The following is a 16,153-nucleotide window of genomic DNA, read 5'->3' on the forward strand; positions in this document are numbered from 1 at the left end:
GGGGACTGTTAAAAGTTGGCGGGGGTCCGGGGGCAGTGCCCCCGGAAATTTTGTTTAGACTATTTACATTATACCTATTTAATTGGTAATACAAGTTATTGAAATTAGTTGATTAAACATTTAAGCTTACTGTTAGTTGAGATTCTTAAGACGAATTTACGAAGAAACACGGTTACACACTTGCACCAACGAAAGAGAATAGGTACAAAGTGTGTTTTTATTTAGGTGGCTTAGTGTATATTTAGGTATGAACATGTATATAATTGTATTTTTATTTATTTATGTATAATTATATAAGTATGTATGTATATGTATATGTATGTATGCATGTATCCATATATATATGTGCGTGTATATATGTGTAAGTATATATATATATATAATTACCAAACATTTGGGGGGACTACAGCCTAGTGTAGTCCCCCCTAAATCCGCCCTTGGTGGTAATCACTCCTTAGAATTTCGAACACTAAATTAACAAACATTAAAATCAATATATGTTCGTAAAAGAAATTATAGATCACTACTTACACAGCAATCAGAGCATGAACATATACATAATGCACTAAAACCATATATGACACGTCTCCCTGAGGTGGAAAGTGCCCAATGCGCTACTTTATACAATGAGAGAGAATTATTTTTCTCAAACAATGGAATGTAAGAATCCAGAAAAGACTTCCCCAACAGTTTTGAGCATAAATTCTTCATGTTGCTACTCTAGTAGTCTAATGAAATCCTAGAGCAGCCGTAATCCATGCAAGACTGTACATTTATCAGTGTTTAAGGCTTTAAGTACGCCTATATATATATATACACATGATCGGCAGATCAGGGCACAAATATAGGAGGAATATATAATGGCTTGACCTTGCAATTTATCGGAACAGGGATATTTACCTCTGCATTAGACTGGATGAAATGCCTGTACGTAGGAGTCAAAACCAAGTAAGAAACAAAGACTAGTAGTATATACTTATGTAGTAAATATTCATGAGAAGCAAGGTGAACTAGCTTAGGACACTTCCACCTTTTGGTACAAGATTAGCCTTGATCTTCTGAGCAGTACACATCAATCTTAAAGAACTTTACTAGAACAAATGTTTATCCATCAGGGGTAGGTTCCGATATTACAATCCCAGAAGGTACCTGCTGAAGACAAAATGAGGTTAGAACAAAGTACAAATTATATCTTTGTCCAAGGCATTGACCAAGCCCATTGCCTTCACCAAATGGACTGGACTGAAGAAAGTTAGCGGGCTTGGAAATGTCTGGGCTAATCATTCATTGAATGGGCTTCATTGGGTTCCAAATCCAGACCATTCTCAACAATTTCCTAGTGGATGTCAAAACTCTTTGTGGCCTTCTCTTATTCCTTTCAGTGAATGCCATTGAAAAAAAGGCATGATTGGAGTTAAACTCTTTGTGGCCTTCTCAAGATATAGAGACTAATATTACAAACCTCATTTCATACTTGTCAAGCAAAAGACAGGGGAAAAAAAAGAAGTGATGCTTCAATTGGAATGCAAAAGTGTTCAGTTTTTCTCTGAAGTGAATACGTTACACAGTAAATTACTGAACAGAACCAGTATTTCAAAAAAAAAAAAAAAACAGAATTTGAAAGACCAAGTGAGTAATACTTGTGTCTCATATACATTCGTCTTACACTAGAATGCTAAATCCCAAGATGGGATTTATTCGCACTGCATAAGGAAACAAAAGATAATAATATGATGGGTACGCTAGTAATACAAATTTGAATTTCGATCAGGCACAGGAAACAAAAGAAACGCCACGCCATCAGTTAAGTTGGGCTAGGGGTGATCGTGGTATCAAAGAAGGCTTCAAGTCCTTTACCTCAAATGATTCATACGAATTATTTTCTCTGAATTCCTCAAGAAGAACCTCCATTGGCATGGCTCGTAGTGACTCGATCGTTCCCTTACTAGGAATCTCTGGTTCACATCTTATCGGTGTTTTTCCACTAGGCTCATAATCCTGCAATGTGTTGGGATGAACAAATTAAGTGCATGTTAAATTTTGGAATAGTTGGAGTAATGAATGATTGAATGCGCACAAACATGATTTGATTTCCGAACATGTTAGCAGAAGATGAACCTTTGTAAGCAACATTACAACTTATAAGCAAGATCTGCATACCCTGTATCTCTCCTGAAAAGTCTCCTGAGCTTTCGTTTCGATTGAACGAGATTGGTCGGAGTGCTCCTCCCTGAAGACCTTAATGGTATTTGCATGAGCTTGGACAGCCTCACATATTCCAGATATAGACTCCCGCTCCTGATCTGAGACACCTGTAGCCAAACGCGGCAAGTAAACAAATCATGCGCCAGTAACCTTCAGTTCTTTTATAAGATAGGAAAAAAAACATATGAAATCAAACATAAGCATTTGAAAAACATCAGTACTCAACACTGACGCACTTGCTAACTTGCGTCCATAGACAAAAGCAACTCAAAAACCTGATTAAAAAAGAAGTATCACTTACTTTAAAATGAATAATATCCAATAAAGGGATGTATTCAACTGAGGCATGGAGCCATATTCGCAAACTAAACATGTTATGTAAATTGAGCAAATTGTTTGTAGGAACAATTAGATCAAGTCATGACCCCTAAAATTATTTCAGTAGCAGAAGCACATATTATTATGGCAAACAATCTTTACATCTAATGGAAGACAGCAGGGAACTTCAAGAAACAATCACTAGACACAGAATCATCATCGACTCTGCATACCAAACCCACAATTTCATCACACATAATGCATGTCTCTTCTAGTCAATCAATTACCATTGGAAATTGAAAATATTGAAACTAAATTTAATACGATCGAGATCATATGTGCAGGATCTCTCGACAAAAACAGAATACTCACTGTCCATGAGCTGAATGACATCTTCGCTATTCTTTGTCACGTCTTCCTGAGCTGCAAGCCTTGCACAGTCAATCTCAGTACCATGCTGGTCATTAATATCTGAAGCATTCCTGTACAATTGCATTTAACATCGACATTGTAAGAGAAAGATATGAGACAAAATATGGATCATCCAGGAGATTAAAAATGACAATAGCTTTTTCAACAGTCGGTACAACCAAATCAAAGAACAATGACATCATAAACTGCTACAGAGGAAGGTATTTTCTCCAATATGCACGACAAGGACATTAAATTATAGGGAAGTCTGTCAAACAAACAAATAGCTATTCGCATCTACATGAAGCCAACATTTTATATTCTACGGAAAAGGTGTTACCATACATGTTCACATACAAAGGAAAAAATAAGGGTCAACTAACCTATGAGCACTAACCTGATGAGTGAAACCACTGTGTCCACGTGCTTATTGTTTGCCTCATTCACTGATTCACGTGTCTTTGTCCAATGCCTGAAAGCTGATTCAGCTGTGCTTACACTAAAACATAAAAGGTAAGGTCAATTTTTCAAATTCAAAAAGAAAATAGGATCCAGACGCAATTTTGATCACGGAGCATTCCATACTTACCATTGCTGTAGTAGTAACTCCATACGACAATGCTTGGCAGCAGAGTAATCCGCACAATCTGTAGCATCAGTCTCAGCTTGCATCAAAAATTCATTCCATTTTCGTTTTGCATCTGTAGTAATACTCTCCATTGATGTAACATGCGCATCTAAAAATGTCTTGTTTGTAACAGCACTTTCTCGGATATCAATGAGCCTTGCATCCACCTGTCAACCCGATTGTCAAGATATGTTGAAGGAAAAAAAAACAGAGCAAAAGGCAGGGGGAAAAGGCATCTGAACAAACCAGCTCCTTCTGCCGCTGGATGTGACTAGAGACCAGATTGGTCATATCGGCAATAAGCTTCTCTGCCTCATATTTAGACTTTTCCTGGATATGATAAACTTCATGAGTCAGATACTTCACAAGACAATGCAGCTTAACAAACAATTAAATCATACCTCATAAGCCTTTTGAAAATCAGTAATGCTCTTCATTTGAACTTCACCAGCTTGTGCTGTGTGGTTCTCAAGTCTTTTGGATTCTTCATATAGCTCACCGAGAAATTTGTTAGTGTAATCAGTGATGTGCTTTGTGTGGTCCACACTCACATTGAACCTCTGTTTAATTGAGTTATCACAGAGAGAAACTAGATTTAGGACATGAATATTTTTAAACAGAAACAAGTCAAACAACCATATACCTCCCGTGCACAAATGTACTTTTTTGTTGTAAGTTGTAACCACTAAAGATTTTTTCCAAAAAGAAAAAAAAAAAATAGCTGTAGAGAATTTCTGTTAACCAAAATTTATAAACATTCAAAAGAATAACATTTAGAATATCGAACTCTAAAGCCCTCATATGTCCGCCACATGTTAGTGTTCACTGTTCAACCAGCAAACATAGAGAGAAAAAAGGTCGAAAAACTTCAAGCCAATGCCAGATAGACAGAGTAAAGACCAAGGAACAAACCTGCCGCAGCTCCCTAGCAAAAAGAGCCATTTCTCCCTGGTGGCTTGAAAGAGTACCTTGAAGATCATCAAATATAGAAGCTGCTTGACCAGTCTCTGATGCTAGCAACTGTTTTGACACCACAACTCAATACAACTATAAAGCCAAACAACTATAGAATAATGAAATAAACTCAACATTTATGCTACCTACTTCTTCAACAGAATTTGCATTAGAAGAAACCAATGAATGAATTTCCTCCAAGCCAGCATTGGAATTGGTCTTATGAAGGCGCACAACATTTTGCACCGCTTCAAAGTGGGACATGTACAAAGCCCTTGACGATGTCAATTTCTTCTTCAAGTCAACAACTGCCTGAAACCAGTAATATTATATGAAGGACAACATGACTAAGCAGAAATTAGATAAGCCTAAATAGCATCCAAGCAACTATGGCACAAACAATACAACATCAAGTTGGATATTGATATTAGTGAAAAGGAACTGCACAGAAAATTGAAGGTCTAAGCATATTCAAATTTATTCAATACCTTGTCATGTATATTCAAAAAAGAAGAACAAAGTTTCTCGACACATTGAAGGTGTCCATTTTGCCGGGACATTGATTCCTCTACCATATTGCAAAGAGAGCCAATTCGCTGTGAAACCTCCCCTTGAAAGTTGGTCACTATGGCTCTGTTATCAGTATTCAGCTTGTCCTCTCTACCTATAAAGCATTGTATCAATGTCATATGAATCACAGTAAACTGAATGAGCATAAAGAAACTTATACCACTGATACATACCGATTTTCAGAAACAATGATGCATTATCTTGATTAGCTTTCTCCAAATCAGAGCGTAAAACACAAGCTTGATGAGCCAAAGCATTTTCTGTTCAGAAATCCATAATCATTAATATACATACACAGCTGTGCAACTTCAAATAGAAGTATAGAACATAAAGAAAAAACATGCCTGCTTTTCTCTGCTCTGAAATAATAAAATCCCTCTCCTTGAGAGCATAACGACACTTCTTCAAGTCTTCATCAGTATTTGCGAGTAATTTGTTGGTTTGAGTCAAGTTTTTCTGCACAAGTTCCCCAGGTTAACAAAATATGTATAAACCCAATTAAGACAACTCATGCACACACCAAACCATACCTCAGTGGTATCAAGTTTGCCGCTCAGATCAGAGCATTGTCGAATCTGAGCAATATATTTCTCGTGCAGCTCCTCAAGTTGCTGTTTGCAGAATATCATTTAAATTCAATTAAATGAAACAAACAAAATAAAGGACTGATAGCTATTTGTCTAAAAAACTAATTCCAGCAGACACTAACCTTCTGTTTAGTTTCTATGGTAACTCCCATTTGTTCAATTTGATCTGCCGTAGCCTAAATGCAAAAAAGAGAGAACATAATTGGAATCCATGAGGTGTCCAATTTGCGACAGGCAAGTTAATTAGAGAATCAAGCTACATAAATGTCTGGAAAAAAAATATAGAGTATGGATTCAATACCTTTCTTTCACTCTCCTCCTGATAATATCGCTCCTTTGGGATATACACGCCATTTTTCTCACGTGCAGCATAAACCTCTAGAAAAAAAAATAGCAGCATAATTAGCTGTAAAAAATTAATCACGCCATATATCGCACAAAAATGTCTCATACAATTACGTTAACAGTGTAAAACAAGAACAAAAACAGCTACCAGCTTTAAGTCGTTCAATTTCCCCATAGAGATCTTTGATAAGAGTAGATTTCATCATCTTTTGGTTGACCTGCCATTAGCCATGACAATTAATAAGTTTCTTCCTGGAAATAGATCTATTAGTTACATAAAGTGAGATAATTGATCGAAGCCTTAATCTCTAATCATGTATCATAGTCTACAAGTAGCACACAGACAAGTGATAGCAACTGTAACGTCCATGGACACGACTCCACTAATCTTAGCGCGTGTCACAAAACTTGAACAGGCTAAAATAACGAACTGCTTTCTATAACCAAAAAACATGACCCTGCTATGCACAAATAATCAAACTATGCAGATTTGCATAGACCAGATCAACAAGCGTCTCCTAAAGTAATTCCAACAAAACATAACTACATGGACTGTACAATCAAAAAATCCTGGCAAGCTAAAACCATAATCTAGCTTCTAAAAAGAAAAGCGATCAACAGAAGAAGAAGAAGAAATAACAAACAAACAAACAAGATTGCAATGATCATAATGTAACAAAAGCGAAGTATAACAAAGTAAGATATGTTGAACTCTTGAAACTATTCATGAAACCTAGTGTTGAGAGGTAACAAAATATGTTTTCAACACCATCCGTAGGAGAGGTCACTTAGGTTGTCATTTCAAAATCTAAATGTAATAGTGAGTGTGAGAAACTATCTTATACCATCTTACAAAACAGGCAAGTAAACAGAGTACATACAAGAAATAATAATATTGAGTTTGGTAAAAAATTATATCAATTATAAGAATACAACCTCAGGCTTATTTTTAATATTTTTGGCTCTGTGTGCATAATCCAAGGTACTCAATGTCTCTTCCAGACAATGAACAGCAGGAGACACTGTGGCTATGATACATGTTTTTGTTCTTCCGCCGAGTGAATCACGAAGCAATCTGGTAAGCTTGCTGTCCCTGGATTCCAGCTCCAGTATGGAAATAGAAGTCAGAAGAGAGACAAGAGTATAGGTGCCAGCCACATAAATCACGGCCTGAGTTCAAACCTGTAGGGGATGTGCCCAAGATGCTCCACAAGGGCATTGATGACTCTGCCCAAAGTGAGTAAGCTTTTATTGATTTCACCAGCTTCCCTTGCACGGCCCTAGTGAAATCAAAGTAGGACTAAAAGAAATGCTTTATACTGAAAATAACAAATCCTAACAAAGTTGCATTCTAAGATTGTATACCTCCCTAGCTCCAGAACGAGATATGTTTTCAGAACCAGCTAGATCAACCAAGTTTAGCTTGCCACATTTGATTAGTTCTTCACCCTCTGGAGTTGCTTCCTTGATATGTATGGTGATGGAAAACAAAGAATGCGACCGACTGATAGAGGAAACAAACTTTTAATAAAACATGGGATTTTTTGAATGACTTTTAACATGAAAACAGATACAGAAAAGTTACCTCGATTGCTTGTTTAAAAAAGTTTCCGCAGTACGACGTTTTGCAGAACCTCTTTCCAGTAAAGTAAAAATCTCACTTGCACTTGTTACAATTTCCTCCTCCAGACCTCTCACAAGAACACCACCTTTCCCATCCTCCATGAGAGGCAGCTGTTTTTTTTGCTTATCATCCAAATTAACCCTAGAGAGTTCTTCAGGCGCAAGCAAATCAGTGATCTCTTCATTGTACAATTCTAGGAAGGTAACTTTCACACTGTATTCTGCATTCTGGCTTTCAAGTGTATCAAAAATTTGCTTGACAGCTCTAGGTATGACCCCCGCTTCAAGAGGCAATTCTCCATTGTGACCACTCTGTAGCATTTTTAAAAGATTCCAATAATCAACATGATAAATAATTACATGTCTAATTATCAACAAAAACATAACCATGAAATCAATGCTCTATACCTTTGACCTTTTGCATTCACCTTCCATCGTGTATGTTTTCCCAGTACCAGTTTGTCCATAAGCAAAGATTGTACAGTTAAAACCTTCTAATACTTCATTCACTATTGGGACAACTGCTTGCTCGTAAAGATCTTTCTGCTGAGCTGAAGGGCCAAAAACCTGCATAGAGCTCATAAAATACTTGAGTTGGTGGGATATAATCCAACATGTAGTGACCATGCACACACATTAAAATTTACTGACAATAGTAATATCTTCACCAAGGAAAACATTCTGCGTAGCAGGTGAATCAAAGAATCAGATTCTTATACACTGTATACAGTAATACAGACAAGGTATTGGGAGGCAGGAAGTCCAAATTGTCCTCAGTACACTGCCGGTACAGCCAGTTCAATAGAGATGTTAAAGCTTGAGTTGCCAACAATATTCTACATAGCAAAAAGGAATCATGCCTCATTCTAGCATGTTACAAAGGAATAACAAGAATCCATGTAGGTTCATGAAATAGAGAGTGAGTGTCTGGGTGAGTGAGTGAGTTCCAGCAACTAAAGCACTGCTGCTTGAATGAGGAAAACAGTTTATGACTATGGCCAATAATCACGCCATGATATCTTCAAACCAAATTTCATGTCGCAAAATGGAAAATGCTCAAGTTGACGAGATAACCAAATTAATCATTACTAAAGGGAAAAGAAGGGTAGTAGCAAGTGTCTGACTACTGCTCTCTAACCCTTGCATAGTCAGTCCAAACATTAAGCATGCAGTTGACACCCACCGCACATGCCTCAATTGAGAGATGTGAAGAAGTGATCAGGCAATTCTCCATGAGCTTTGTGCTGCTAGCACAACCTAAAATGTTGGTTTGTCTGTTGAAAGCCGCAACAACAGTGTTCTTAGTTTAAACTATGTGCCATTCAATTTCCATAATTTCCCCAGGACCCCAGGTATTCAATGCCAAACAGCAGTAACAGTATAGCAGACTTAGCAGTGAAGAACGCCTTACTATTAACTGGATGACAGAAAGGATAGATATCTCCAGTCAATATATATATCCATGACATCAATATTAGCCATTTAAAATTTAAAAAAAAAAATCTCCTGGTATACCCAATAAAAAAAAAACCCATTACGGGTGGCACAATGACACTAATCAAGACCCACTTTAAAGAACATTACCACTTCTGCCCTATATTTAGTGTATTAAAGCAAGCAGTCGCGCAATAATAAAAAAAACCCTAATTTACTTATTTCCGCCATAAAGGGAAATGGAATATAAAAAAGCAGCCCCAAGCAGCTTGAATCAAACAGAAATCATTAAATCAGAATAAAAGGTGATGAAAACTCAAAATTACCTTATCAAAGGTAAAAATCCTATCGAAATGCTTCCCGGCAATATTCTGAGAAACAGAGACCTCCCTCTGGTAATCATTGCAAGTGACAACCTGCGGCGCATTGTTCCTCAATTCATCTTCACTAAATGGCCTAAAAATCATCAAAAAAATTAAAATAAAACAAGTAAGAGACTGCAGAAGTTCAAACACAGAATACAACAACCGAAAGCATAATCGAATCTGAAAGATCCAGGAAACAATACGAAGGGGAAAAAAACCGTAATTACACAAAGTGAAGAAAATAGTCCGTATGCCGATATATGAAGTACCTGCAACGAAGGAGGACCTGAACGTTGACGCCTTTTTCTTTCTCTGGGCGACCCGACATTTTGGATCGGCGAAGAGAGGGAGAATCGCACTCGCCTATCGTGTTGGTGGTGGAATTACCGTTAGATCGACTATTCAGTAACGCAGTACGCTCTGCCTCTCTTTCTATCAACTGTGAAATATGGAGAGAGCGGGCTAGGGACGCGATATTTGAATTTTCAGACCCGCTCTCATGATGCGTGCTGGACGGCTAGGATTTTAGGATTCAGAATTGTGTCGTATACATGTTTTGTTGAGATGCAGTTCAACTTCAACCAATCAAGTAATCAAACCCTGTAAAAGATGGAAATTAACATACTGGGCCAATCCGACCCATACAGCCCAGATCCACCATAAGCAAATTATTTTGATAACTGGGTTTAACCAAACCCAATTAATTGACAAACTGGGCCTAGATGGTGCACAACGGCGCAGCCATCATTTTGGCTCCTCTTTTCAAAGGCCAAAGCCCAATATTTGCAAACTGGGCCTAATGGAGTGCATTTCCTGGTCATGGAAGGTCATTCTCTATTAGATTTGGACCATTATGCATTTCTTTGATGATGGGTGCTTGTCACATTTTAATTTTTCATCCTTACAAGAGTCTGTAGCAGGGGTGGCTTCATTGAGCTATCTGAGCATGTGTTTGGCCCATGCATAATCTTCAATCAGTCATGAAACAATGGACATTAATTCTGAGCAACTACAATTATTTATTCACTTGCAGGTAAATACTTGAGCATTATGATGTTTTTACATCCTATTATCAGAGTGTTGATTAGCACATAGCAGCAATTTTATAAATATAATAGTTTTTCTCCATAAATTCACTCAAGTACCATTTTTGAGTGTATATATATCTAAATTTGTAATATGTAGCATGCAGTTGAGTGTATTCCCTGACCGAAGAATGTAGCAGATATATGTAAATTTTCAGTTTTCTGTAACTAACAAGGCAATCTATCTTCATCCAGTCCCCCGAGCAACTGAAAATATCATTCAACAGCCAATCTATCTTCATCCACTTATTTGAGCAGTGAAAAAACAATCGAATTCACTAGGAAGAGCAAGGAGGAAAACAAATATGTAGTGCACCAAAAATACAATGATATTCATTGTTAAATTCCAAATCCATATGTCTAATTGAACATAAAGAACCAAAAGCAATGCTACCAAATTCGATGCAATCGTCATCTACCAAAATATGGAGCTATTAATTGTTTTTAACTCCAAATCCACATGTCTAGCTGACCATAAAGAACAAAACACAGGAAAAACACTCAACATCAATTTCATCTTTCATGGCACTATAGAGAGCAACTACCATTGATCACTTGGATTTCTTCTTGGGCCTCAACTGCAAGGGAAAAAACACAGGCTTCAGCTATCCAGAGTATAATGATTAAGACTTGTAAGCACATGAAGTTCTACCAACATAAATGAAAATGTTATGTCAAAAAATTGGAGTGTCAGGGACCTGGTTGCTATGACCGCACTTCTTCTTCCTGCAGTTCACAGCACGAGGATGCAGACGAGCATAACACCTACGACCCAAAAATTAAATTCATAAGTGCGGCATCTAAGAGAATTGAGTTGTCTAAATTCTATCCATTTGTGTGAAACTTAATATGATCACACAATCCCATAATAAATTTAATGTGACCACCCTTTCTACAGAGAAAGATAACCTATGAATGAAAAAACAAACATTGGCTTGCCAGAGAGAATCTACATAAGAAGTCAAAAACTAACAAATTAGAATAGGAATATGATGTGCCATCCACGAAAATCAACTGCATGTAAAATAAAAACAGCCGGTAAAGTTAAGGAATGGAAATAAATCTTGGGAAATCGTATAACCTCTTTTGCACTTTACCAGCAAGAAAAGCTTAGTTACTTTCCCTTCAATATGAAACATAAAGCTGATATCAGAATTTCAGTATTCTAAATGTTTAAGCAAGGATAGCAAGTCGCACACATCTAGCATGAGGCGCCCATATGGCATAAGAGAATTACATTATTTACAGGCAATTAGATAAGAAATAACATACTTGCGGCAGATCATTTTCTCTTGATTGTATTTCCTAGCCAAAGCCATCAAAGAAGGCTCAATGATCCCCCCACGAAGCCTCAACACAAGGTGAAGTGTCGACTCTGAGCCAACCAAAAATCAAACAAGTCAAGGAAGTCACACGACGACGACGTGATTATAATTATTATCATATTCAAGTCGCAAGAAATCTAACAGAAAAACTTGCATAGAGAACAACCTTTCTGAATATTGTAGTCAGCCAAAGTACGACCATCTTCAAGTTGCTTTCCAGCAAAAATCAACCTCTGCTGATCCGGTGGAATCCCTGTTAAAGTTTAATATCACGGAATTACTCACTTTCTCACCATCCAAACATAAATCAAGTAAACGCGACAGCAAAATGAAATTAAATGATAGCAAAAAGCGTCATAGAAAATACCTTCCTTGTCTTGGATCTTCGCCTTGACATTGTCAATGGTGTCGCTGCTCTCTACCTCGAGAGTTATGGTCTTGCCGGTCAAGGTCTTCACGAAGATCTGCATCTTTGCTTGCTCTCTTCACAACCAATCTAGGGTAAATTTGTGTTTGTGACTTTGAGCACGAGACGGTGTTTGCTAGGCTTTTATAGTTAGGGTTTCGGTTGCTAGGGCTTTTTAGACAGTCGGCAACCAGAGTCATGAAACCAGGCCGAGATGACAACTAGGGTTTCATTTCTTTGGGCCTTTAGAGAGACCGATCCAGATTCATGAGCCCTTTTTAACCGTGGAAGTGATATTGGGCCGGTCACTTACTACTAAAAAATTTCAGCTCTGAAATATTTTTGAAATGGGCTTCTTGCCTTCTGCTAACCTTTCGGGCTCCACAAATATTTTTCATATGGGCTTTTGCCAGCCTTTTGGAGAGGCGGCATCCAGAGTTACTAGCCCAGGCCAATATGACAAATAGTGTTTAGTTTATTGGGGCCCAAAGTATTTTTTAAATTTAAAAACCAAGTTCTTTTCATGAATAAAATAAATATTTAGAAAAAAGATGAAAATTGCACAATACTTGATGAAAACCACGCCATCCTTGATGAAAATTGGAATAGGTTTAGCGTACTCGGGTCCAGAAGGTAGTACCATACTCAATGCCTTGTTATTTGAACATAAATGTAAAATTAATTAGAGAAAATTAGTTTCAAGAACATTTAATTACTGAGGCAGCTAAAGGTGACTTTACTGTTAAAAACTTACTAGAAAAAACAGAGTAGAGGAGTTTTGCTTTTCCTAACAAAATTACCATCTGGTTTTCTGTACACAAGATCCATGCATTTGTGGACAATAGAATGCAGAGTATTCTTCTTTGTCCCATACAAGAGAATAAAAATAAGGGTCCAAGACCTGGTGGACATACAGACTTCATCTTTATCCCTTGCAAAACAATTGCAAAATAGTCACACCATCGTATCATTCCATGAAAACATGTCTTTCCAAAGTACCATTTTTTAAAGAGCGTACATGGAAAACATCAAAAGCTTGTCACTCTTTCTATAAGCTCAATGTCATCGGATGTAAAGCCAATCAAATTCACTGAAAATTAAAGACAGTCACATCTAAGCAATAAGGCATAGGAGCAACTGAGCAAATGAGATGGAAATGAAAATGAAGCAATCACAGTCGTCTCCCCCTCCTACCACCCTTTCTGCGAGTACTGTCAGTAGGAATTGGAGTCACATCCTCTGCAAAATAAGCATTGCATCACAAAGTTAGATGTAGGATTTGCAATCTTCAGGCATATCAATACTAGAAACTTCATCATAAGCTTATAGCAGGTGTCTGTTATCACAATTGAATATTGGATATCAAAAACATGGAACCATCAATGAAGGATCCAATAACAAGAACCTAAACGAAATTGCAGAAAAAAATTTACTCTTTTTTAGCACTTCAATTCAAGGAGGCGAGCAGTCAAATAATGTAATAAAGGCTATCTACACAAGTGGCAAAGAGATTGAAAACTGCTTCAAGGATAAGAACCAAACCTATGCGACCAATTTTCATGCCAGAACGGGCAAGGGCTCTAAGTGCTGATTGGGCACCTGGACCTGGAGTTTTAGTCTTGTTTCCTCCAGTTGCACGGAGCTTTATATGGAGAGCAGTAATGCCAAGTTCCTGCAGCCATCAGCAATAAAGGTCAGACACATCTGTCGTAGAGCTGATAAAAAGAATCAAATTTCCAGTATAAGTAAACAAGTCCCGTGCACAAGGTCTGCAGTGGAAGGGGTCAGGAACAAGCAAAATGCACGCAGGCCTTGTTTCCAGGAATTGAACCGTTGACCTCTAGGTTGCACCATTGCAACTCTCTACCACTAGGCCACATTAAATTTGTAAGTGTGTCAGTATCCAAATGGTTGCAATTGGACAACAAGCAAGGGGTAACCAGGTAACATGCAAACCTTGCATCGTTGAGCAACATCTTGCGCTGCAAGCATGGCTGCATATGGTGATGATTCATCCCTGTCAGCCTTCACCTTCATTCCACCTGCATTTGGGAGAAGTGTCACATAAACAATGAACTCGAAAAGTCATGTCAACTAAACGACTTATGCAGGTCACATATATATATACTAAATACATTCAAATGACTGATGAAAACATTCATACACCTAACCTTCTAGGTCTTTGTTGACTAATTACCTATCCTTATTTCAAATTTCAAAGCCGTGCAGTTAAATAAATGTACAGACTAATTTAACACCAAATATTAGACATGCAAAAAGCCGAAACATATATCATACCAGTGATGCGCACCATTGTTTCTCGTCCAGACAAGTCGGTGACATGCTACAACTCAGTCATAGAAAAAGTAAGGGACTGAAACAAAATCAACTAACTCAACATAGCACAACCTAGCACTTACAATGAATGTGTCATTAAACGAGGCAAAAATGTGTGCCACGCCAAAAACATACTCTCCCTCTCGTACAGCAGGTCCAAGAGTAACATTCTCCTCCTTGGGTTCCCTTACTTTCCTTTTCGACTACAAAAGAATTGGCTCTGTTAGAAATCACAAGCTCAACTTCCATTCCATATTGCATACTCAACTTCCACTTTATTCAGACACAGTCACACAGTGGAAGATGATCACAAAGAAAGGCAACCAACATTGATAGTGCAAACAGAACACGACATTGAAAGAAACATACACGTTGCTCATTATATATACGGGACAACTTATTAAGCATTAACCATCATTAGAAGAAACAACCACAAAACATATTATTTTGTACGATATATACTTACGTCGTTGTTTGTACGCTTGATTTTGTGCCATTTGGCTTGCGATCTGTGACCGTAAGGTTTAGGCAATTATGTATAGAGAAATGTAGACTTGCAGAAATGATGATCGACCATGATACCCCATTCGTTTAAATAGGCATCTGAAGAAATTGATCACCTTATGTTCAACTGTTTTATGGTCCTTAATCCTTACCAACAGGAGTTCAAACCAATGAAATAAAAATGACATGAAATAGTAGAAAGATATAGATGGCATCTTGTCCCCCTTGATGTTTTCACGCTAATCGAGGCAAGCAAGTAATCACATAACACAAATGTTGAATTAAAATACTCACTCAATTATTCAGTTTCTCAAGGTTTATACTGATATTTTTCAAGATTTTTATGGAGCCATTTTACATACATGTTTGGTTTCTAGTAATAAAAAACAACGAGTGACGAAAACTATCCAAAGTAGGTTGTCGGAACTAAAACTAAAGAATTTGGAATGAACTGTCTTGCTCAGAACAAAATCAAATCCTATCGTCACATATCGCATTGAAGAAAAGGAATCAATTCGCAAACTCATGTCCGTTGTGCCTTTGAAACGCTTCGAGTAGTAAAAAACGATTACGATAATTCCAGTTTTGCAAAAATTGATGGTCGCATCGAATGAGATATTACATCAGTCACAATTTGTGTAAAATATCAGGCAAAAATCACTTTACATCACTTCTCAATTCTCAAATTTTCCCGCACTTTCCGAGCAACCAATCAAACTCTAATTGTCATCACGCATTACAATTACTGAGACCAAATTTCACAACAAATCCAAAAAGTGGTAGATCTTGATTGGCTTACCATGGCTTCGAGTGTACGAGAGATCGGAAAACAAGAGGTAGGGTTTTGCGAGCTCTGCGTCGATTTCCGCCTCCGGCGAAGCTGTCTGAGAGACTGAGACAGAGGAGACTATTTATAGCTAGGGTTTGGGCGCCGACCCCGCCAGTACGAGTGCAATTACCTAAATGCCCCGGCGCTTATTATGACTCAAGGAAGTCTCTTTTTGGTTGGTTGGGCCGGCGAGATGTGAAAATAGTGGCGCTAATTTAGAAATCAAC

The 16,153-nt window shown here is 37.6% G+C and overlaps 3 protein-coding genes across 4 annotated transcripts; all 3 read right to left on the reverse strand.

The window, feature by feature from the left end:
- Positions 1-541: 541 nt before the first annotated feature.
- LOC119987404 (kinesin-like protein KIN-5C) lies at positions 542-9,941 on the reverse strand. Of its 2 annotated transcripts, XM_038832315.1 has the most exons (25): positions 9,710-9,941; positions 9,402-9,531; positions 8,050-8,208; positions 7,604-7,953; positions 7,384-7,522; positions 7,201-7,298; positions 6,955-7,111; positions 6,167-6,236; positions 5,975-6,051; positions 5,796-5,849; positions 5,617-5,697; positions 5,431-5,542; positions 5,260-5,346; positions 5,005-5,180; positions 4,667-4,828; positions 4,475-4,582; positions 3,964-4,122; positions 3,809-3,892; positions 3,524-3,729; positions 3,332-3,433; positions 2,896-3,005; positions 2,161-2,312; positions 1,858-1,998; positions 1,031-1,149; positions 542-925 (listed from the first exon to the last, which is right to left on the reverse strand). In XM_038832315.1, exons 1-24 carry the CDS (start codon positions 9,766-9,768, stop codon positions 1,105-1,107), a joined length of 3,018 nt encoding a protein of 1,005 aa, XP_038688243.1. In that variant the 5' UTR covers positions 9,769-9,941; the 3' UTR covers positions 542-925; positions 1,031-1,104. The 2 variants fall into 2 exon arrangements, with proteins under 2 accessions (XP_038688243.1, XP_038688235.1); XM_038832307.1 differs by lacking the exons at positions 542-925; positions 1,031-1,149 and having other exon boundaries at positions 1,533-1,998; positions 9,710-9,940.
- Positions 9,942-10,831: 890 nt separating this feature from the next.
- LOC119987416 (ubiquitin-60S ribosomal protein L40) lies at positions 10,832-12,454 on the reverse strand. The gene is made up of 5 exons (XM_038832329.1): positions 12,218-12,454; positions 12,017-12,103; positions 11,798-11,900; positions 11,224-11,290; positions 10,832-11,103 (listed from the first exon to the last, which is right to left on the reverse strand). Exons 1-5 carry the CDS (start codon positions 12,318-12,320, stop codon positions 11,077-11,079), a joined length of 387 nt encoding a protein of 128 aa, XP_038688257.1. The 5' UTR covers positions 12,321-12,454; the 3' UTR covers positions 10,832-11,076.
- A 745-nt stretch (positions 12,455-13,199) lies between these two features.
- LOC119987441 (40S ribosomal protein S14-3) lies at positions 13,200-16,050 on the reverse strand. The gene is made up of 6 exons (XM_038832365.1): positions 15,897-16,050; positions 14,677-14,796; positions 14,555-14,600; positions 14,213-14,298; positions 13,799-13,928; positions 13,200-13,495 (listed from the first exon to the last, which is right to left on the reverse strand). Exons 1-6 carry the CDS (start codon positions 15,897-15,899, stop codon positions 13,428-13,430), a joined length of 453 nt encoding a protein of 150 aa, XP_038688293.1. The 5' UTR covers positions 15,900-16,050; the 3' UTR covers positions 13,200-13,427.
- Between the last annotated feature and the right edge of the window lie 103 nt (positions 16,051-16,153).

Source organism: Tripterygium wilfordii, chromosome 3 (assembly GCF_013401445.1).
Source record: "Tripterygium wilfordii isolate XIE 37 chromosome 3, ASM1340144v1, whole genome shotgun sequence".
Classification (NCBI taxonomy): domain Eukaryota; kingdom Viridiplantae; phylum Streptophyta; class Magnoliopsida; order Celastrales; family Celastraceae; genus Tripterygium; species Tripterygium wilfordii.